General features: G+C 36.2%; 1 protein-coding gene across 1 annotated transcript; it reads left to right on the forward strand.

The window, feature by feature from the left end:
• Nucleotides 1-375: 375 nt before the first annotated feature.
• Nucleotides 376-23,851, forward strand: LOC132145667 (transmembrane protein 222-like). Its single transcript, XM_059556848.1, has 6 exons — nucleotides 376-573; nucleotides 2,764-2,848; nucleotides 6,006-6,037; nucleotides 9,142-9,238; nucleotides 9,321-9,451; nucleotides 22,618-23,851. The coding sequence occupies exons 1-6, from the start codon at nucleotides 455-457 to the stop codon at nucleotides 22,703-22,705; spliced, it is 552 nt and encodes a 183-aa protein (XP_059412831.1). The 5' UTR covers nucleotides 376-454; the 3' UTR covers nucleotides 22,706-23,851.
• Nucleotides 23,852-25,151: the final 1,300 nt, after the last annotated feature.

The raw sequence follows: 25,151 nt of genomic DNA on the forward strand, positions 1-25,151 counted from the left end.
CACAAAACAAAACAAATCACATTTTCATTTTTAATTATTTATTTACAGGAAAGCAATTAATGTTCTAAATTGTAGCTTGTAATGTGGAAATGTGTGAATTTTAAATCTTATTTTGATAGCCTACCCGTGATCATTATTTTAATTTATAATCCCTTTGTATTTAAAGAAATAAATAGCTACAAACTTGTAGCCTAATGCCCAGATCCTCTCATACAAACTAAAAATGAAACATTAGGCTAAAACGCCAGATGACTTTAATAGCCTACTCGTGTATCTGTATATTCGTGTCAAACATGTTCTCTCTCAATGGTTATTAGTGTTATTTTTATCGCTGGATATTTTCCATTGATGAAGTGTGTGGTCTGCGGTAGCCAAAGGGACTCCGGAAACGCGCCGCTCGCGCGCTGCAGATCCAGGAAGCGGAACGAATGAAGTTCATTTCTCACAGCTGGTGATGGCGGATGCTGTCGAAATAGAGACCATGAAGAATTATAACATAGCGTTTGAGAGGATAGACCCGAGCATTAGCCGCTACCCCTACTGTATTGTATGGACGCCAATCCCCGTGTTATCGTGAGTGATTCTCGCCTCCGCTGAGGCTTTTGCTTCATGTTGATATTTTAAAATCGATTCAGTCCCGTAGAAAGAGGTTTGTGTTTATGATGGATGCATTACACCACCAAACATTACACCAGCAAGTTATGCGTCGAGTCACGTCATCGAGCAATTCTGGTATGTCGCGTCGCGTTAACTAGGTTTCATAAACATTACCAGATTTGGCATTTGAACCGGTTTTACTGAGAAGAAAAACCTGGTAGTTGTGTTTAAATGAGTAGTTCCCCAAAGGAAGTACAATTCTGCCATCGTTTATACTCATTTTCTCTTGCTGTAATCCCGACTTTGTTCCATGGAACGCAAATTCAAATATTCGAACACGCGCTCTTAGAAGTGTTTTAAACAATGTTCACATTCTTTGATCCAGTAAGAGCGGATGGAGACTGGAGCTGTTGTGCTCCAAACATGACAAAAGTAGTCGAGTCTTCTGAAGTCATTTGTATGGAGAACAGACAGAACTTTAGTTGGCATTTGCTAAAACTATATAAGGCTTGTAGTTAAATTAAAATGTATACTGTGAGAAAACAGATGTACAATTAAGTATTCACAGTTTGCATATGCTCATCACTGACATGAAAACCAAATATTTGTTTCATTATTTCATTTCACTTGCTAAAAACTGCTTTGTTTGTGCATGTAAACGTTAACCTTCCCATTCCTTGATCTTGAGCCAGAAAACATGAATGATTGTAAAAGCTATTTGAGACATTCAGAATAAATTCCGTTAAAGCCTATTCACACCAAGAGTGATAACTATAAAGTTCACTTATTAGAATAACTTTTGTTTACTGAAAGTGATTTTAACAGTAGCATTCCTCTGTGTCATTATTGTTATTGTAGCTGTGGTTAAAGTGATTGCAATGTTTTCTCTTCTCTTTATATAAAAGTAGTGTGGAAGTAGCTTTGTATTTCATAGCATATTGTTTAGATGTGTGGTGCTAAATGACTACCATATGCACTCTTTACACTTGGATATTTTAAAGAATACCATGGTTATACTTTGATAATTGAAGTACATTGTAAATACTTTTTTTTGTAAAGTAAAATCATTGTGATTGGACACCATTTTGTAATGCATATCAGTAATTCTATAACATGCATTATAATTTATGACCATTAGTTGCAAACTTGACACCTTTGTTGAATCTTTGATGCGTTTGTCCTGGGATGGAGCTTGGGTTCATTAACAACACCCATTATGTTCTGGTCTGGAATCAGAATCCAAACTCCATCCGATAATCATTTGTGGAGATGAATCTGATTACAGCTGGTCTCGGACCCGTCTCCTGATGTGCTCCACTGCAGATTGTCTCAGTGTGAGAGTTCCTCGCCCCGTGTTTTCTTCTTCTCCTGTATTTGGGTCAGTGGCTTGATCTGTAGGAGCTCTGTAGGAGCATATCTGGGGTGCCAGCCAGCGTATGCCCTACTCCACTTCACTAACTCCACCGGGGCTGTTTTATCCAGGATATTCATATCGCCCCCCTGAGAGCTCTGTTGATAATACTTTTTTAATCACTTTGACAAGAATTTTGTTCTAGTGTCTAATCCGCTTCCTTATCTGGTTGTCCTTTTGGATTGCCGGTTCTGTTGCCCTGCTAGTTTGAGTTCCAAAGCCAAAATAACATGAATCTGAATCAGCAGGGGAAGCTGGATTTCGGCCAGGTGTGTGATATCGAAAAGGGCATTCTCCAGCATCGAGCCTTGTGCTTTTAGCTGTCCTCCAAAACACACAAGTTTGTGTATTTCCACTGTTGTTAAACCATTTCAAATAATAGCTGTTTTTAGCCATTTCCTCCTGCCTTTTTTGGCTCTAGCCATGCAAATGTAGTAAATGAAGGGATATTCTTGAGTCTGTTGGTCCATTGTCATAAAGTAAACCTTCATGCTAGAATTGCACATAAAAGTTCCATCTATTTGTGTTATGCAGTTTTAACATGAACAAGCTAATAAACCTAATCTGATGCATATGTCAGTCACACACGAATGAAACGCCTATTTATTCGTTTAAATATATTTTGAAACTAACATAGCAAATGATGGAAAGCAAACTAAAATAAACAAAAATTGATCATATTCTTGTCTGGGGCAAAATCAAATCTGAAAACAATGTGCTTTTGTTAATTCCTCTTGTTTGTTGTATTCTTTCAGATGGCTCTTTCCTTTCATCGGCCACATGGGGATTTGCACCTCCACTGGAGTGATCCGTGATTTTGCAGGTCCATACTTTGTCTCAGTAAGTATATTTACATGCCCTATTATAATAACATCTGCCTGTCCAAGATTACATGAGACAATGCATGATTATATATTTTTTTAGAGAGAGAAAGAGAAAGTGTTTAGCTTGTAAAAACAGATAACTCCGTTTGCAGTTTGTTGTATATTTCAGAGATAACAAAACTATTTCTATAAGATCCAACAACATACTGTATGCATCACATCCTCAAAACTGACTGATTGGTTCTCACACATACAAGGTTTGTCAAGACAGTTGTACAATTAAATAGAATTTGTGTTATTTCCAAGTGTGCCGTTGAGAAACTCATCACTCTGCAAATGTAAGAAGCTCCTGTGTTAAACCTCACTGAACGTCTTTTGCAGCACCTTTTCTTAGTAGAGAAAATGAACTCCAGATTGCCAAAGTGCATCAATTTAGTAACACTGGGAAGATTTCCAAACAGTGCAGGTTTAAATCCATCATTGGATGGTTTGCGCTTGTTCGAAGCCCATGGAGGCTTGTTACTGTGAGACGCCTGAGCTGTGTTATAACTGACCTGTGTAGACTGCGCTGGACTTTCCTCCGGTCTGACCTCAACCATGTCAAGCAACTTTTTGTTGACATATAAAGGCCTCATAAAGTGGATCTGGTTAAGATCGTTCCTCTAGATAAAGGTCTTTATAATTTGGTGTGAAATTCCGTCGATCGTTTTCACTAGAAATCGCTGGAAAGTTCAGCTGTTCACCACCAGCTTCTTCAGTGACCCTGTAAGAGCACATCCTGTTATTTCCAAAAGAAAAATCTATACCTGTGCTAAAAGGTGCAGAGCAGAGGAGGACATGCGGTGAAAGCTACACCTCCAGCTCCGTCAACTCTGCACGACTAATTGCAGTTTTCTCAGAGATCCTCTTGTTAAAAATACATGGTCTTATCCTAGAGTTCACAGTCAGGGCAACTCTGTCTCAGTGAATGGAGGATCCAACCGCTTGTGCATAAGAATCATGACAAGCTTTTCAAACAAAAGCAAAGTTATCATGGTACCAAAGCTCCACAGCAGTTCTCTTCAGGATTGGACAATATCCTAGAGACACATCTCTGCCAGACAGGAGCAAAAGTGAAATGTGTTTGGTAGAGCAAGGCTGGTAATGTGAGAGGATGGGGTTATTTGACCTGCGGTGATACGGGCCAGCACACACTCAAGTGCACCGCAGTCTGCTGCACTTAACTCCGCTTGTGGCTGACAGCGACTGAAACACGTCTCGCGTCTGGAATGAGCAGAGCGCTGTGGGTTGAGGTCAGTTCATAGTTTAAGGGGTTTGGAAATTGCTTGATGATAAAAATGCTGTAGTAGATAGATTTCAGAACATTATGACACTTGCAGGAAAAAAAAACAAGTTTTTCAAAATATGTTAGTTATGTGTTTTAAATGCATTACGTTGCAACCAATGGTGATTTCTTACTAATCAATGTAAAAAAAAAGAAAGAAATTCAGATCAAATCACAATTTACTTAGTTCTATGTCGTTCCAAACCTATATGACTCTGTCTTCTGTGAAACCTAAATAGTAGTTTGTTTGTTTTTTTGTTTTGTTTTTTATTGTTTGGTTACCAGCATTCTTCAAAATCTCAAAGAGAGCATTATAAGAAATCGAAAAAGACAGGTATATGTGGTTCAGTCATTCAAAATAAGATCTGTAATATTTAGGAACTAGATTTTAGTTTAGCTGTTCAGCAAAATGTTGGCAGCTCTTTGGTTACCAACATCCTTGAGGTTTCATTATCAGGTGAACTATCCCTTTAAGTACTTTGTTTTCATATTTATACACTATACTTAAGAGTATACATGTTATTGAGAAGCAAAACTATGTAAGATATTAAGATTTACACTAGCGGTCAAAAGTTTGGGATCAGAACGATTTTGAATGTTTTTACAGGTGTTTGTTCTGCTCATCAAGGCTGCTTTTGTTAAAAAATACAGGGGAAAATGTAATATTGTGCAATAATAATTATGATGTAAAATATCATTTTTCTAATTCAATATACATTAAAATCGAATTTATTCCTGTGATGCAAAGCTGAATTTTCAGCATCATTACTCCAGTCAACAGTATGACTTTGAAATCTGTGATACTTTTTTCAGCGTTCTCTGATGAATAAAAGTTAAAAAGAAGAGCATTTATTTAAAATATAAATCTTTTATATACACTACAGTTCAAAAGTTTGGGGTCAGTACATTTTTATTTTTTTGAATAAATTGATGGTCTTTTTAGCTTTTTATTAATCAAATAATCGTGAAAAAAGTATTGGAATAAATAAATAAAAGAAACTGTTGCCACCACTGATAATAAATCAGCATATTAGAATGATTTCTTAAGATCATGTGACGCTTCATACTGGAGTAATTGCTGATGGAAATTCAGCTTTGCATCAAAAAAATAAATTATATTTTTAAGGATATTAAAATAGAAACCATTATTTTATATTGTAATAACATTTTGCAAGATTACATTTTTTTTCTCTGTATTTTTGATCAAATAATTGCAGCCTCGATGAGCATGAGACTTCTTTAAAAAGCATTACAAGTCTTACTGATCCCAGACTTTTGACCCCTAGTGTATGATCCCATAATGCAACTTAAGTTGTATTTTATTTTACTGCCCTGGAATTAAGAATTTATTAATCTTGTTTTAACTAATTTTAAGAGTAAACAAGTTAAAAAAACAAAAAAGTGCAAAATATTGTAATAAAATCAATGAGGTTGTCTACATGTCAAATATGTTTCAGGATTATTTTGCAAGCAGCATTTTTGTATCATGTGTTATAGTAGATGTGTGGTTTTGTAGTGCTGTTTAAAGGCCTGACTCAGAGCTGCTGTTGTGTGTGCTTCAGGCAGTGAGTGCTGTCATGATGATCTCAGCTGCAGAGCTACACTCATTAGTCACGTGATAGCAGATCCCATGAGCCACCGTGAGCACACTCCAGATGAGCGACAGCTAACGGATAGCTGCAGCTCATATAGACCTCCCAGGGAGAAGTGTGCATTCATTATGGTGTCTTTCGAGAAAGAGAGAAATGTTATGAATGAATTGCAAAGCACGCCTATGATGAGGGCTTTGTTGTAGTTAATTGTTACATTGTACACATACAGAGTTGACTCTGTTTTTCTACTCTTGCAGGAGGATAACATGGCATTCGGAAGACCGACAAAGTGAGTCAATGCTGTGATGCTGCATTGAACAGCCACATCAAAACAGAGAGATGCAACAGTGTTTACTTGCATAAACAACTTGCTTTCTATAGCTGGTATACAAGAAAGTGTGCAATCGTCAAAAAAATTACATTTGTCACCTTATTAAAGCTTGATCTGTGAAATCAGAAAAAAAACTGAATTATTAGACTTTTATACAAAAAAAAGTTTGCATGTGTTTTATGTTTTGTATCATATCTGAGACATCAGGCTTCTATGAGCTCACACTCGAGAGGGAAAAAAGACCTCAATGCAAAAATATGCAGTTGCTAATATTTATATGGCCAAAAAGGATTAAATTCAGATCACTGAGATCTTTATGACAGTATAAAAGTATACTTGCATAAAATGCATAGAATAAATATCAATCCGCACTCTTTATCTCCCAGTAATATGTCTTAATAAGATATTTAAATGCTTAGTTTTATGAGCAAAGCTTTTTATTTTGGAGGGCAAAGCATACAATGCAATACAATACAGTGATGATTGAGTGAAACATAAATAAATGTTCCCCTGGGCATGATCATATTTCAGATATAAGCCTGTATCATATTTAATACTCACATTTTAACATGACTTTGTATAAAAAAAATAAATTAAAAAAAATGTTTCTTCATTCCAGTAAGTGTTCATCTTGAAATATTACAAGATAAAAGTTATTCTTACGTTTACTTTATAAATGAAAGATTTCACAGCAAAAACATTTTTTTAAAATACATGAACCATGAAGTACTCAGTGTTGGGAAGGTTACTTTGGAAATGTAATAGGTTACAGATTACAAGTTACCTTGTTTAAAATGTAATAGTGTAACTTTTTCAATTACTTTATTAAAGTAATGTAACTAATTACTTTTGAGTACTTTTTGATTACTTTTATAAATTTGTGAAAATTCAAGAATAATAAATAAAAGCATATACATCAACTTAAATACAGTTATCTAATAAGCATGTGACGTATTCTGTGTAATAAACTCCTGAAACATTGGTGTTTTTTTTAAACTGCTGTCTATGTATACAGTATGATGATAGTTTTCTCAAAATAAGTAAAATGCACATGAAGTGACACAGAGCAGTTCTAGAAATTATGTTTATGTGCTCGTGTACTCCTATATTGAGGCGGCAGAGGTTGAAAACAATGTGAGCTTCAGTAGGCCTATGTGTAGTAAATGAAACCATGTCTTTGCCATTAATTTACAGGAGGGGCAGACTGGGAAAAAAATTCAGACTGGAAAATTCAAACTCATACAAACAAATTCATGGACAAAACTATTTTTTGTATGGACCTGACATAAAAAAAAGGTTTAAATCTTTAATTTGGGGACATGCAAAATAATTAAAAGTTTTCTCCTTAAGTGCACCTTCACTTCCATTTTTCTCTTCAGTCTCTTTATTTTGCCCTGTTATCCATCTCTCTCATGACTTTAATACTCAAGATTGAACAAAACTATACTTTACAATACAATACTCTACAATACTACAATATCTTTATAGAAAAATCCTAATACTGTACACGAGTCATGTTTTCCTTACAAAAGTTAAACATGCTTTTATTAGCCTATATAAAAGTAAAATAACCTTGTTTTTTTTGCAAATGGATTTTTAAATAAATACATTTGTAAAATAATTTTACATTTTTGGTTACCACAGTTAACCAATAGTAACCATTTTCTCTGGATTTATAGTTAAATATTAAAATGTAAATTTTCGTAAGGGTTGTGTTGTTGTCTGTCGTAGCTCCCCCTAAACCTATTAAAAAAATCTGATTTTTTTTCAGCTAAATTACTACTGTAACATTACAACAGATAATAATGATGTCCTTTATATAGTATTTTGAGTGATGACTGGTGAGCAACGTGCTGCTGCTTGATTTAAATAAATAAAAAAACAAAGACAAAAAAGCATCTTTACAGATGAAACTGACCTGAAACCCTGAACAGTAGTTCTGCTTCTCTGCTCCAGCTGTGCGCTTCCAAAGTCCACTCTCTCTCTCTCTCTCTCTCTCTCTCTCTCTCTCTCTCTCTCTCTCTCAGTCTTTCTCTCTCTCTCAGTCTTTCTCTCTCTCTCTCTCTCTCTCTCTCTCTCTCTCTCTCTCTCTCTCTCTCTCATTGATTACTCAGAGTCTGATCCAAACCGTTTGGCGGAGGCACGGAGAGCGCGCGAGTCATGACTAACACTTCATGACTTATTAGAGATTTAATTATCAAATGGCGGATTCGCAAATGATCGCTTTAGTACATTCGACAGGCAATTATACAATAATGATATTAAATAGCGGGCCAAATCGGCTGCCAGGCCACCGGGAATTGTCCCGGTTCTCCCGGTGTCCAGTCCACGCCTGATTTCCACAGACATGCAGAATGTGCAAGTCATATATTGCATTTTTGGGGCTTTATATTCACAGACACTAGTCGATGTCATGTTTTGATTCAAGTGTACTGACCTACTTTTGATTTAGTCATCCAAAATGTGGCATATTCCGTCCGCGTTAGGCATTCCGTTTTTATGACTGGATTCTACGAACCAGACTGTATTTCCGCATCCCGGAAATTATTAGGGCGGTATGTCTCAGAATAGTCAGTGCAATTGGGAAAGAAATCAGTTAAATCTGTATGTGGATGTGTGTAAATATTCAAATGTAATCCCCTTTGTAATCGTTACAAATTTCATAAGTAACTGTAATTTAATTACTCATTTTTTCTTAGTAACTGTAACTAATTACAGTTACAATAATTTTGTAATTAAATTACGTAACGCCGTTACATGTAACTAGTTACTCCCCAACACTGGAAGTACTATTATACTAAAATGCCTTTTATTTGCTAAAAAGTATAAACTCTCAATCAGACGACATAAGGCTAGTATAGATTGTGAAAAACAGGTTTGTCAGATCAAGTCTTGTTTATAGCTCAGAAGTTTGTGTATCAAATGATACAGCAGACTTTATAGAGTTAATGTCCACCAACAGTGGTTATAAAAGAAATGACTTGGCCTGTTGAACTGCGTTCTGGGGTTCATGTGCTTCATGCATGTGTGTTTGCTGCAGCATTGATCTGCTTTGTTCCCAGGTACTGGATGTTAGACGTCAGTAAAGTGTATGCCAGTGGATCTAACGCCTGGGACACAGCCGTTCACAACGCATCAGAAGAGTACAAACAGAGAATGGTAATCTGTGTTTCTTCCCTGTTTTGCTTGTGGAAAAATATATTCTCTATATTCTGACAAACAATCTCTGTTCTCCCGCCAGCACAACCTTTGTTGTGACAACTGTCACTCGCATGTGGCCATGGCCCTGAACCTGATGCACTACGACAACAGCACCTCGTGGAACATGGTGAACCTCTGCCTGCTGTCTCTCATTCATGGCAAACACGTCAGGTGAGACTAAGGCTACGTTTATGTTTTCAAAACAATTCTCGTTTTCACATATCCCAGAAACGCTGTATTACGTATGCCAGGCCAGTAGTTGGTGCTGTCACTTTGTTAGTAAACAGTACCTGTAGGGAAGTTACGATTATATGACGATTATAATATTGGTGAATTAAATCAGGCGGCAAGGAAGCCGACCGGAAGTTGAAGTCGGCCGCGTGCCGCCATCTTGTAGCAGAACTTCACTTGCGTTAGCATCCCATTGACCTCCCATTCATTTTGGCGTCACTTTGACAGCGAATAACTTTACATCTGAGGCATTTAAAGACTCCATTTGTCCATTATTTATTTCTAAAGATACACGACAATGTATAAAGGGCTCCATTGCCTTCTATGTTACATTATGGCCCCGTAGAAACAGTTTTTGGAAAAGTAGGCTAACGATTGCGTCATAACCACTCGACTCTCTGTCGCACAGTAGAGAAATTACCGTACAGACAGGAGGAGAAGCTCGCAGGCAATTAACTTAATATGGCGTACTGGCGTTACATTTTGAAATACTATACAAAATAATTAATCAGAATACTTACTCCTGCTCACTCACGCCAAAGAACTCCCCGCTCAAGCTCGCCGTCTCTGCAAGATTAACGATGGCAGTTTTCACGCACAGCTACTAGAAGATGTACATCTGTCAGACAGATTGCTGACGTCATCAAGCTTAGTTTGAGTCTGCGCGTCAGAAACGGAAGTGCTAAAAAACGCTAAAAATGGGCTTCACTTGTCTCAATTGAGTTTCAATGGGGTCGCTGTGTCCATTTCTTTTACTGTCTATGAATTAAATCCACACTTTGCTGAAGAAGCGTTTGCATTGATTTATTTTTGCAGCCCTATTGTCTTTAAAATCGACACGTACTGCACGTCTACATAATACTACGCATGCTCATAACGTCACCGTTTTCAGAGACTCCAGTATTAGGGATTTACGCGCAAACAAATACGGAGGCGTATTCAAAAATTTGCATTTTAAAACCCCTTTCCAAAATATGCATTTTCAGTCCCCCGCTGTTGTCGTGTAAACAAACAGGCAAACAGGCCAGTTTTTGGCTGAAAACTTTGTCGTGAAAATGGCACATTCACACCGCTGCCTTCAGATGTACTTCTGCATGTGTTTGTGCTTTGATCAGATTTCTAAGTTTGAAAATCTTGTTGTAATTTGTTCACTAGAGGGCTTTTCACACTTGCAATAGTTAACTCTGGATCATACTAAACTCTGGGTAAACAGAATCCTGGGTTGTCTTTCTTAACTTTCACACTGTTCATAAAGTTGCCTGTGGTTAACAACTAATGCTGTGAATTCACACAGTACAATCCTCAAATCCTTATTTGCATATTTGCAGTGTCAGTTACATTGATTGGATGAATGCAGCATGCAACCTATTTGCATCAATGCACATCGACATATAATGTATTGCAGACTGTACTATAGTTTTTCCTTCTGTGACTGTCCAAAGCAGGTGAATATGAGGCACAGTACTGGATGTCTGTTGCTAAAAATCTAGCCTTAACATTCAATGCCTCATTCTTTCACACTGTACACCTTGACACAGGAACATGCTTTCATAACCAGGAGGGAAAATGGGTGCTAACCCCGCTTTTAAATCACAATAGTGAAACATTTCTCTACCCTAAGTAGCCACCTTTTGCTTTGATTACTGCTTTGCACACTCTTGGCATTCTCTTGATGAGCTTCAAGAGGTAGTCACCTGAAATGGTCTTCCAACAGTCTTGAAGGAGTTCCCCGAGAGATGCTTGGCACATGTTGGCCCTTTTACCTTCTGTCTGCGGTCCAGCTCACCCCTAAACAATCTCGATTGGGTTCAGGTCCGGTGACTGTGGAGGCCAGGTCATCTGGCGCAGCACCCCATCATTCTCCTTCTTGGTCAAATAGCCCTTGATGCCTTCAGTGTGACTCTACAATTTTCATAGTCATGAAAATATATATACATATATATACACATATATATATATATATATATATATATATATATATATATATACGTGTGTGTGTGTGTATATACCGTATTTTCCGGACTAGAAGTCGCACTTTTTTTCATAGTTTGGCTGGTCCTGCGACTTCTAGTCAGGTGCGACTTATTCATCAAAATTAATTTAAAATTAATTTAATGTAATTAACTAATGTTAACTAATGAACCTTATTGAAGAATGACCGCAGATGAGACATTAAGTGCATGGCACAGCGACCGACTTAACATTTTACAGATTAATGTAGCAATGTGGTCGCTCAGTTTTTCAAGATCAGTTTTAATCGTGTAACTGTTAATAGATTTGAACATACAAATAAAGTGTTACTACGCACAGGCCGTATTGATTGCAAATACAAAAAGCAAGATGAGTAAAGAAAACGAGATACTTATTAAAATAATCACCCTTTACTTAAATATATGAACACAGAAAACCGCTGTTAACAGGTTAATATAACATTTCCCATTCTATGACTATTAAAATAATGGCAACTTACTCTGATGAACATGGCTTTCCCCGTAGCAGCTGCGAGTGCTACGTCTTCTTCTTGTGTGACAGGTGTCAGCGTTGAGGCACAATACTGCCACCTGGGAGCTCAACCAGCTACTGACACTGGAGTATTTACATGTGGTGTTATCATAAGAGAACTGTTCATTTTAAATATTGTGGTTCTCACTAATACCGGTACATCGTCACACACTAAATTAACACAATATCTATAATTGTTGTTTTGAATATCACGGTTATCGTCAATACCGGTATATCGCGACACCCCTAATATATATATAATTGAGTGTCATCAGCATAGCAGTGGTATGAAAAGCTATGTTTCTGAATGACAGAACCTAATGATGCCATGTAGACAGAGAAGAGAAGTGGTCCAAGAACTGAGCCCTGAGGTACCCGAGTAGTTAGATGTTGTGACTTGGACACCTCACCTCTCCAAGATACTTTGAAGGACCTATCTGATAGGTAAGACTCAAACCACTGAAATGTGGTTCCTGAGATGACCTTTGCCAGTAGGGTTGATAGGAGGATCTGGTGGTTAACTGTGTCAAAAGCAGCGGACAGATCAATCAGGATAAGCACTGAAGATTTGGATTTCGCTCTTTGCAGTCTTAGGGCTTCAACAACTGAGAGCAAGGCAGTCTCATTTGAATGTCCACTTCTGAAGCCAGATTGATTGCTGTCAAAGAGATTGTTCTGTGTGAGAAATGCAGAATAGAGGTTGACCGATATATCGGGCTGATATTTGTCATTTTTTTTAATATATCAGCATCGGCCGATATCCGTGTTTAGTTTTAAGGTCAGTTTGGCTAGATGTATTTGGAGGTTATTGCTCACGTCTCGTTCTGCACATATCCAAATGTTTCCATATTTGCAATGTATCTGAATGTTAAACTATAATATTTTTTTTTAATGTAAACTAGACGGAAAAGATCATCCTCTTCACATGAGCCAAAACGTCCTTGGCATAACAGCAGAGTGGACCGGTATTCTACGGTCTATTTAAACTGACCAGTGTAACCTTTTAAATGTTTGGTTGACTGTACTTTATTTTAATAATGAACAGACTGCGATGTAAGTTTGAAATTAGAATGCAATTTAGATGTTCTTTGTCATTTATACCAAACACAAATGTTGCTGGTTGCTAGTGTGTTTGCAGCACTACCCATATTTATTTTTTATATATTTTATTTTTTATATTTTTCAGTTGAATTAATTTTTAGTTATATATCTATATTTTTTTTAAATGTATATTTAAGTTTACATTTATGTTCCAACAAACGTGAAAATTCTGCTTGATAAATGCTCTAAAACTTATGTAAATGATTGACTTGTGTGTATGTATGTATATATATATATATATATATATATATATATATATATATTAGTGCTGTCAACGTTAACGCGCATGCGATTAATTTTTGTCTGGTTTAACGTGTCAAGATATTTAACGCAATTAACGCAGCATCCGTATTTTCTGCCATCCGTTGGCTAGCTTTACATTATATGATCACGCTCTTATACATTTAAATGCTTTTAAACATTTCAAGCGCGGCAAGACAAAAGAGAATGCGCTGTCTGTGAATGCCCTTATGTGACACATACACACGTACACACACACACACACACACACACACACACACACACAATGCATAGACAGGGCACCAGAATCCAGTTCTCTTAAGCGCTTGAACTAACAATAAACATCCCAAAGTGCCAGTTTTGTCGATTATCCTCATAAGAGCAATCTTAAATGATTTATATAAAGTCTAAAATGAACAAAAAGAGTTGTGAGAGAATGAGGCGAGATCCATAGACAGTATATAAACGGTGAGATCCGCGTGTCTGTCTGCTCTTAAAGGGACAGCAGCCAATAAAGCTTCCTGTCAGTAAAGTTAAAGAACAAAGGGAACACAGAAAATGACTTGCTGCTCTTGACTAAATAACTTTTGTAGCTTTAATAAGGATTAACTATTTAATTTAATTTCTGTATATTTCCTAACTGTTAAGACAGGAAGGGCAGGAGTAAACATGACATTTATTATGGGTTTATGTTAGCATTGTTTTAAGTTTACTTAAATTAAAAACTGTTATATTTTTGAAGCCTAATAATAAATGTAAAAAAAAAAAAAAAAAAATCAGTATCTGTATTAATATCAGTAATACTGGCCTTCATTCATAAAAAGATGTCATTTAAACAAGTATTTAAATTTAACTGTGAAATTATTACATTAAAAAATATTAAAAACGTACAAAAACATTTCTTTTTTTATTGCGATTAATTGCGATTGATCACAGAAAAAATGTGTGATTAATCTAGTTAGTTTTTAATCGATTGACAGCACTAATATATATATATATATATATATATATATATATATAACCTGTTTTATATATTTAATACTTGGTCAGTTTATTTATTTGTTTGGTTAACTTTGGATCCATTTTTTTATTTTAATACCATGCAGTGCACAAAATTACGATTCGAGAGATGGTTCAAGTCAGTGCTCAATAAATGATGATAAGTTTAGAAATGTTGTGCATCCACTTATTATTAGTGTGACATTTTAGCATGCAAATGAAGGGGAAAACTTAAAGATATCGGCCCTTAAAATTGGCAGCACATATCGGCCATCGGCTGACCCTGACCTCTAAACAAATCGGCATCGGCTATAAAAAAAACCCATATCGGTCGATCTCTAATGCAAAGACTTGGTTGAACACAGCTCGTTCAAGTATTTTTGAAATGAAAAGAAGGGAAACTGTTCTGTAGTTCTGGAACTTGGGTTTTTTTTGGGTTTTTTTAAGTAGTGGAGTTATACGAGCCTGTATAACTGGGTTTTTTTAAGTAGTGGAGTTATACGAGCCTGTCTAAATGATGAGGGAAAAACACCAGTGTGGAGGGATATGTTAATATGTTAATGATGTGAGTGAGTGCAGGTACAACTGCAGGAGAAATGGCTTGAAGGAGATGAGATGGAATAGGATCAAGCGGGCAAGTAGTAGGGTGATTAGAAGGATGAGTTTTGAGACTTCTGCCTCAGAGAGTGAAGAGAAAGATGTAAATGAATGTATGTTTGCTGGTGATATGAGCTTGACTGATTGTGGTGTGTAAAATTGTCAGTGTTTGGAATAATGCCGTTTAAAAGAACGGCGTTAGGTAACGACGTTATTTTTTCATTAACGGGGTAATCTAACTATTAACCCGGCGTTATAACGCCGTTAACATTACTGGACGTTAAATGCGGTGTGTTACTATGCATTGATTTAATAAACTGTAATCCGAAGGCACCCCTGGCTCACACAGCGAGTGAGGAGGTGGGTTAATAACGAGATAAGCGATTATGATTGGCTAAGGCAGATTCACGTGTTTCATGGTAGCCAATCAGAGCCCGTGTTTTTACACCAGCGGCGTCAAGCACGCATGCGAGATTCGCAGCAGCAGCAGAGATGGCGAGTCAGGAGCAATTCGATTAAAAGTGGGTATTTTCAAGGTGGAGATATAAGCACTACTTCAAATTCATTGGGGTCAAAGGCAACAACGTGTATGTAATGTGTACATGTAATATGTGACACACGCATCTATAAAGCTAGTGGCCAAAAACACTTTTCTTAAAAGTAAAAATAATACTTGGAAGTGCAGGAAAAAACTCTTGCTGTCTGTTGACGTGCAATAAATATTGAAAGATATGTACGAACACCTGTCTGTTCTACTCATTTTAACTGACTTGTGAAAACTGCTCCAAAAAAAAAAAAAAAAAAATTCTTTGACATACTTTTTTTTTTTCAAATAGTTAATTTCCCTGCTAACGAGTTACTTTTATTATAGAGTAATTCAGTTACTAACTCAGTTACTTTTTGGAACAAGTAGTGAGTAACTATAACTAATTACTTTTCTAAAGTAACGTTCTTAATGAAAAATGTATCAAAGTTGTCAGCTATTAGAGATGAAGCAGGAGGAGGAGGACAAATAAGTGAGGAAAATGTTTTAAAAAGCATGCAAGAGTTAAATGAATTGTTAATTTTGTTATGGTAGTATGTCATTTTAGCAGTGGAGACATTAGCAGAGAAGGAAGAGAGGAGTGACTGGTACACATTAAGAACCTTTCAGCAGCTAGAACGGTGTTCGCGTAGAACATCAGTTAACCAAGGGGCAGAAGGGGTGTTACGGGCTGGCTTGGAAGACAAGGGGCAAACAGTGTCTAAACAAGATGTAAGAGTGGAGCAGAAAGTATCAGTAGCACTGTTAGCATCCAAAGATGCAAACCATTTAGGGGAAGGAAGTGAAGATGAAACTATTGCAGATACCCGGGAGGGTGAAAGTGTGCGTAGGTTACGTCGAAAGATGACATGTGGAGGGGTAAGTAAAGTGTCAGGGACCATGTTGAGGTTAAGAGTGAGGAGGAAGTGATCCGACGTGTGCAGTGGAGTAACCAGAACATGATCAATAGAGCAGTGTCGTGTATAAATAAGGTCCAGTTGGTTGCCTGATTTGTGAGTAGCAGTAGTTGACACTCGGTTGAGATCAAAAGAGGCAAGCAGAGTGTGGAAATCAGCATACAGAGGTTTATCTAGATGGATGTTGAAATCTCCAAGCATAACTAGGGGAGTACCATCCTCAGGAAAGGTTGAGAGCAACACATCTAATTCATCCAAAAAGTTACCTAGTGGTCCCGGGGGTCGATAGACAACTACAAAATGTATTTAAAAGGGTAGGTAACAGTAACTGAATGAGATTCAAAGGAGCTGTTGATACCCAAAGATGGTAAATTATTAAATTTCCAATCATTAGAGATGAGCAGACCAGTACCTCCACCTCTTCCAGTCAAACGGGGGGAGTGGGAAAATGATAAATTATTGGAGAGTGCTGCAGGTGTAGCAGTGTCCTCTGGTTTGATCCAGGTCTCTGTTAGGGCCATGAGATTAGGGCAATTCCAGAGACCAATAGGAAAAGAAAGTAGTGTATTAGCAGACATAGGCAAAGTGTGCAGGTTAAGATTGCGCTGTCTACATTGTGTGATGTGTGGTTTGCGAGTGGTAGTGATAGTAGGGATCTGGAAACACATAGTAAGATTTGGTTATAAACAAAAACTGAAGCAGAAATGAAACAAGGAGAAGGAAAAAGAGATTAATGAAAACAATACTTATATTCCCTGCTGGTGTCCCTGCCCGGTGGAGTCGCACGGTAGAGTTGATGGTCTTTACACTCTTCGGTCTTCACACGAGGAGGGCTTAACTGGAGGGCTGCCGCGGTATACTAATCTTTTTTAAACCTGACAAAACGGAAATTGAATTCAGCTGAACACACTTTACTGTTTATCACAACAAAGGTCTAAGCAAGTGCACAACACTGCCAACGTATGCGATAGAGTACGAGACCAAACGCAGCACGTCTCAACACAGTAAACAAACAAGTGTCATATACATTAATGTACTGTATTTGAAAAATAATGTGTTTTTTGAACATTAAAGCATGTCAACATGTTTTGTTACACCAAATACAAAAAAAATAATGATCTTTAAAAAAACCTTGAGTTGAAAAGGCAACTAATGTGAACCGATATTATGAAAATATTCATTCTGTGGATAACAGGGATTCTTGTAAATGCTATAATCAGCTGACCTCTGGATCTGCTTGACTGTGTAAACAGATATGCAAGACTGTAGTGTCTTGGACTATCAGACAGCATTTTATTGTAGATTGAAGTAAGCGCAATTTTGGGAAATACTATTCTTTTAAAAATTCTGAATAAATTGTACTTCAGAAAGGTAATAACCATTAGTAGAAGATATTTTGGGACTTTGTTTGTTTGTTTGCAGCCGTTTTATATTCTAAATTAGGTTTTAAATCCTCTCTACTGCAGGATTGCATAATTATAGGTCTGAGAAATTGGACCCAGTGCTGTGTTCTGGGTGTCAGCTAAAAATGTTCCTACATGATACCTGAAGTCTAACAAGGTATTGCTCCAGACACAACTTTTTTTTCAGACTACTGGTTGCTGTCTGAGCACAATGCATGTGCATTGGCCCCAGGAGACTGAGAGGGACTCGCACAAGGATGGTCTGTCAGCGTCTCTCAGGTGTAATTGAAAGTCACGCTTTATGTGTGTGTTTCTCCTGACCCAAAGTGTTCAGAGTGCATCCATTGCTGTTTATTGTGAGAACTCTACTGTCAATCACTAAGAAAGGAACTGCAGGTATGAAGTGATGATGCAGCTCTTTCGTCCTCCAGCTTATGGAAGCAGATTGTTGTGGTTGCATCAGTATGGATGTTCTCATCAGTATGAAATCTGGTCCAAAGCATATTCTTATCTGATATTGCCATGAAAACAAACCGAGTCTATGTGCTGTCGACGGAAAAGTAATTTAATATCACAATGATAATTTGTCTTTTTCATCTTTTATTTGTTTTATATCTGTGATTAATGGTCTTAATGGCTTAGATAAGCACCACCTTTTGTGAAAAAGACTGCATTGAATGTGCACTTATAGTTTACTTCAAATCTTAAAACTATATTTTTTAAAAACTGCACTTGCAGAAAATTTAATATTAATGAAATAAATCCCACTGAAGTGTATTTAAAGAGAGTTCTCTTTCGTGACTGTTTCCTAACACACTTAAGTAGATTTGAAAGGTGAACTTTGTAATAATGTCAAATTCAAAGGACATTTTAATTTAAATTGCTTATTTTCAAAGTACACTTATTTTGATGTGTTGACTAGGGCTGTGCGATATGGTCAAAAAAAACCTATCACGATTTTTTGATAAATTTTGCGATTTCGATTTTAATCACGATTTTGACACACAGACATGCTTTACAGGCATAAATGCATTCAGTATAAATTTTAAACATATTTCCAAAAGAAAACCAATGAGAGCTTTATCAAATGTCTCTAGAACAGACATAAGTCAAAATAATCACTAAGTAAAGATGTCAAAGTCAAGTCACCTTTATTGATATAACGCTTTAAACAAAATACATTGCGTCAAAGAAAAAAACCTTGGGAGAAACCAGGCTCAGTTGGGGGCCAGTTCTCCTCTGACCAGACGAAACCAGTAGTTCAATTCCAGACTGCAGCAAAGTCAGATTGTGCAGAAGAATCATCTGTTTCCTGTGATCTTGTCCTGGTGCTCCTCTGAGACAAGGTCTTTACAGGGGATCTGTATCTGGGGCTCTAGTTGTCCTGGTCTCCGCTGTCTTTCAAAATGTCTAGACATGGAAAAATGTAAAAAATAAAATAAAACAGGGATTCCATGTTCAGGGATTTTTTTTTCTTTTTTTTTGCCATGCATTGGTCATAAAGCTCACTGTAGCGGTGCCTCAGGTGTTATATGTTTTGCCCGATATATTTATTGCCCAAGGGTCACACGTACTCCGTCTGCAGTGCGTATACAGTAAGTTATCTGTACGCGGTTCAGAAGCAGCAAAGAGAGCGCATTATTGTAACGCGAAAGCACATTAAAATAATGCGCAAGCGCGAATCTAACCACTTGCACCAGTGATGCGCGGGTCAATGTATTAATAACCCGCACCCGACCGACGTTTTCAACTAACCCGCCCGCAACTCGGACCGCATTTTTAAAAAGCAGTAAATGCTCATCGTAGCGACATTGGGCCATAGGAACGTAGGCAAAACTAACTAGGCAAAAAAAAAAAAGTATATATTATAATTTTGTCAAGAATTATAAAAAAATCGTCAGTAAGCTCATAATTTGTACTAAAATAGTCTAGTCTGGCTATGTCTATTTGTATGTTTCTGCAAGGTCAGCAGACATTGAGGCTCGGGTTTGTTCCGATCAGAGCTCGTGAGCGGAGAGCGCATTTCTGAATGTCCCGATCCGCTCGCTCATTCCGTGGGGTCTCGCTCAACCCAGAATGACCTGCTGGTTCGAAAATATGCAAGGAGTCATTTTATTGTTTAGTAATAAACTGGTGTTTTCTGTGTTGCTGCAAAGATGAAGTTGACAATGCAGACTCGCCATGAACGCCAGAGAGAAATGCACATTTCATATGGATTACATCACCAGAGAGTAGCCCATTTATTTTGGTTTGAATATTTTTGTTTAAAAGAAGACATTTCAAGCTTTCTGTAATGTATAGCCTATATTTCTCAAATCTTAGAGGCACACGCTGAGTTTAGTTCACATGCAATGCAAGTGATCGTGCCGGCGCCTTATTACTCTGTCTGCTAGGCTATATATTTGCTTCTTATTTATTAAATACGGGCAACTGACTGATAAAACATTGATCAAAATTAAGATACAATTTATACAAAACAAAAGTCTTTTAAAAAGAGTTTTCTATCAAACTAAACTTAATGAAGTTCTATTTATAACCTATAACCTGTTCTCATCTTTTTACTGCGTGCAATGTGAATGTTCTGTTCCGTTAACATGGGCTCGAAAAAAAAAGGCTACGCATCACAGACAGAGTGTGTGAACCAGTCTGCTCTGTTCTCGCGCTCCACTTAGGTGCACTGCATCCTGATTGGTTCAGATAACATACTGCGGGAGGTTGGGGCTGCGGAAAATCGTGCTATAAAGCGATTTAGAAATCGTGCACACTCGTATCGCGATTTTATTTCGATTTATCACACAGCCCTAGTGTTGACTAACATAAAAATTTTAAATGAACTAAATTGCAGCTTTACTACAAATGTGTAATAACAAATTTGTGACCCTGGAGCACAAAACCAGTCTCCAGTTAGCAATAACCAAAAAAACATTGTATGGGTCAAAATTATCGATCTTTCTTTTAGGCCAAAAATCATTAGGATATTACAATCATGTTCCATGAAGATATTTTGTAAATTTCCTACTGTAAATGTCAAAACTTAATTTTTGATTAGTAATATGCATTGCTAAGAATTTATTTGAACAACTTTAAAGGCGATTTTCTCAGTATTTAGTTTTTTTTTTTGCATCCTCAGATTCCAGATTTTCTAATAGTTGTATCTCGGTCAAATGTTGTCCAATCCAAATAACAATACATCAATGGAAAGCTTATTTATTCAGCTTTAGGGTGATGTCTAAATCCCAATTTTGAAAAATGTACACATACTCAATACAAGTATTATTACAAGTATTATATACAAATGTTAAAGTATATTTTAGTTTACAATAAATGCTTGTCAGTACATTCAGCAGTGCATTTTAACTATTATTTCAATAGACAATAAAAGTAATTATGAAATGACTCTGAAATGACATGCATAAGGGAGTCCAAAAATCTCTTTAAAGATCATCTAAATGCATTTAATAAATTTAAAACTGTAATGCTGGACATGACATATTTATGTTTAAATCAGTGCTGTCAAATGATTAATCTCATACAGAATAAAAGTTTTTGTTTGCATATGTGTGTGTGTACTGTGTATATTATGTATAAATAAATATGAACACATACAGTATATATTTAAAAAATATACATGTACATTTACATTTACGTTTTTTATTCATATAATTTATATTATAAATAATTATTTAATATACAAACACAAAAATATTTTTCTGAAATATATACATGTTTTTTTTATATATACATAATAAATATACACAGTACACACATATATATTATGTAAACAAATACTTTTATGGATGCGATTAATCGCGATTAATTATTTGACAGCACTAATTTAAATACATTCTTTTAAAGTATGTTATCTCTATAATAAGCACTCTTTAAGTATGATAATGTACTTTTGTACAAGGGTTTTACTTTTACTCTTACATTGGTTTAGAGGTTTTAACAAACATCTAGCTGTAAATATTAAATGTTGGCGAGTAACTCTTCCTGCACCATTTTTCCCAATCAATTTGGACATGCATACAGTAAAATTAAATCACATTGACTATAACATTGAAGGAGGTTCCCGAAGCATATCTTGAGACCAGAATATTATAGAGATTTTGGGCTTGGCTTTTTTTTTTTTTTTTACTAGATATCGATCCAATACTCAATATCGGTATCGGCTCCGATACTGGCATTTTATGGCATTTTTCAGACGAGACCAATCCAAATCCAATATTGTGAGTATACTATTGTGTAATGGTTAAAGGCCATGGTGCAGGTTAAACACCACTGTCGATTAATGGGTACATAAAGCAGTCACGAAAGCACAAAAACATTATAAAGAACCATAAAGTTTCCGTGCACTGTTTCAAGTGTTCTGAAGCCGTTCCATAGTTACGAAATTATTAAACTCTCTGTAAGAGTGCACAATAACTGCGATTTAAAACTGTTAAAAGAAAAGGCTCAATAAAATATTGTACAGATTTACGATGCTACTGTGTGTGACGATCAGGTCAACACACAAGTATAGAAATTCTACATTGATTTTAAAAAACTGCGCTAGTATCGGATTGGTATCAGCCGATTTTCTGGATCGGATCAGTTCTGAAAAAATGGTGTCAATGCATCCCTATTTTTTACTTGGAGCTACAACACTTTAAAAACAGCATGGCAGTGTCTTGGCAAATCTACAAACCATTTCAACCACCCAGAAAAACCTCTACATCATTGCATAAACAAGCACGTCATAATCTAGTTTCTTTCATGTTTTCATCTTCACTGAAACTCTATCTTGCTCTCACACGGACGTTTTCTCTCTCTCTCTTTCCACAGTTGCGTAGGCTTCCTGAAGACCTGGCTTCCTTTCTGCATCTTGACCATTGTGATCCTGGCTGTGACTCTGTCTCTAAACCTGCGATGACCCAGCGTGGTCACACACAGACGAACGGGCTCGCCACCCATCAGAGACCCGTCACTCCAGCTCCAGCAGGACTCCAGTGAACGTCCAGCTCTTCAGAGCATCGAGGAGCTCAACATCCAAAATCAAACGCTAGACCTCTTCGTCGTAGGGTAGAGACAGCAAACACACCATGGCTTCTACGTCTTGTGGTGATGTACGAAACGCTATTCTCAAAACCTGTCTTCCAAAAGGCATGACTTTGGCGCGTCTCTTGAGGGTTATGGTGCTCTTTTATTGTTTGGTTAGACTTTGATCTCCAAACTTAAACTGCTGTTTAGGAAATATAACACTATAACTTGTATACAAGTATATTTTAAATATAACTTGAATATGAATTTCTAATGATGCTGTGTTCTTTCTGAGAACATAGTTTATTGCAGAAACAATGCATTGTATATTAAGATACTCTGGAAGATGGATTTCCTTTTAAAATTCTTACTATCAATACGAAAGCTTATTTAAATTAACACTTTATTTTAGATGTACCCTTTTAGTCATTTTACTGGCAACATAAGCAGCTTTAAATATTGTAGCTTGGCATGTTTAAAGTGTAATTGTTTTTATTCAAAAATCGAATTACTAATGGAGATTAGCATTCAAAAATGGCTAGTTAATCAATAAGCAAATCTTGTTCGCATTACGTATTGAAAAGCATTCTTTGGCCAGTTGTTATTGCATTAATTTACTATTATTATATTGCATTATAAACCATTATGAAATTGCCTTCTCAAGTTGAATGTGATGCATTTAAAAGTGTAAAATGTAGCTATTGGACTTGATTTTATCCATTGGGAATTGATTGAATTAGGAAAGAAAGCATGCATTCCATCGCAGAACAGACTAGACATGAACACGAAGGCCTTGGTGAAGTTTGTGTGACAGTTGTTTCAGTTCTTTTAAGGAAAGATTATGAAGACAGACATTTAGTTCTCTAACATGCACTAATAAATCCTGCACAGTAAGACCAGGAATGAAGGAAAGTAAACGATGCCTTTAATACGTCTTTGTTGTCCTGAGGAACACTTGATTCACATTGCAGGGGTTTTGGATGTTCTGTTTGAAAGCTTTACTCTTTCAATCTCGAACTATTAAATGATATATTTAATGCTTCCGTTGTTTGTTTCCACAAGAAATATCACGGGTATTTTGTTATGTTGATTATTGACTTGGTATAATGGCACAATATGCCTAGTCTAACAATCATATCACAGCTAAAAAAAAAAAATAGTAATAATAAAGGATAACATGATTTATGTTCTATATAAGGTTCAGGATTTGAACAATGCTCATCAATCGCTGAAATCTGTCAAGCACACATCCAGGTCAATATTTCACCCCAAAATCAAAAAGAAAAATGGCTGAATAAAAAAACAAACAAACAAATGAATCCTGTTTTAATATCTTTTGCAAGTGACATTATTGCATGGCAATTAAACACAGTTCCTGCTGTATGGAGTTATTCATTATATTAATATATGATTAGATTAATTTTATTTATACATCACTGTAGTATGTGCAGGACTGCTTTAATTTTTAATGCAGTATTTTTATTGTAACAATAGTAAAAGCTGTATGTGGAGGGAAAAAAATTATTGTCATGAAAATTTTAACAGGCTTGTTTATTTATATATATATATATATATATATATATATATATATATATATATATATATATATATATATATATATATATATATATATATATATATATAAAGTATAGTTTTATTTCCTTCTGATTTGGGTTGTAAATGTGGCCTGTTTTTGTGAGATTCACTTGTTCATCTGAATTGCTTAATTAGTGTAGAATTAGGAAGAAAATTAAACCTGGGGTCAAAATGGGCTCTCAAAAATACTGCAGTGTTTTTATTGTAATAAAAGTCAAACTTGTTGTAACTAATGAAAGTAAAATTAATGTATTCATTATCTTGAAAATCTTTATCCTAATGACAAGCTGTATTCTATACAGAATATATTTTTGCTTGCTACTTATTTTGGGTGCAAGTGTTTTACTCGTTTGGTGTATAATCAAAGAAAAATAGGCCCAAAGTCTGATTGAGTGAAATCTAATCTCTATTACTTTAAAGGTCCCGTTCTTCGTGCTTTTTTGCAGCTTCGATTGTGTTTACAGTGTGAAATATAACGTGTTCATGTTTCGTGTGTAAAAAAACACTGTATTTTTCACACAATTCACCTATCTATAGACCGCTGTTTTCACTGTCATAAAAACGGGCTGATGACTTCCTTGTTCTATAAAGTCCCTCCTTCAGAAATACGTAGCGAGTTCTGATTGTGTCAGCGGTTCCTGTGTTGTGATTCGACAGCAGCTGAGCGCACGTGGCCCTCCTGGTAACGCGATTGGACTAGGTTTGAGTAGGGATGTGCACGGATAGTCGAACATTCGAATATT

This window comes from Carassius carassius, chromosome 8, assembly GCF_963082965.1.
Source record: "Carassius carassius chromosome 8, fCarCar2.1, whole genome shotgun sequence".
Classification (NCBI taxonomy): Eukaryota; Metazoa; Chordata; class Actinopteri; order Cypriniformes; family Cyprinidae; genus Carassius; species Carassius carassius.

Bases quoted from the DNA above. Each gene is read 5' to 3' on its own strand.
- LOC132145667 (XM_059556848.1), top strand. From the start codon at position 455: ATGGCGGATGCTGTCGAAATAGAGACCATGAAGAATTATAACATAGCG. The intron at 2,849-6,005 runs GTAAGTATATTT...CTACTCTTGCAG, and splicing joins CAGGTCCATACTTTGTCTCA to GAGGATAACATGGCATTCGG. The intron at 9,452-22,617 runs GTGAGACTAAGG...CTCTTTCCACAG, and splicing joins ATTCATGGCAAACACGTCAG to TTGCGTAGGCTTCCTGAAGA.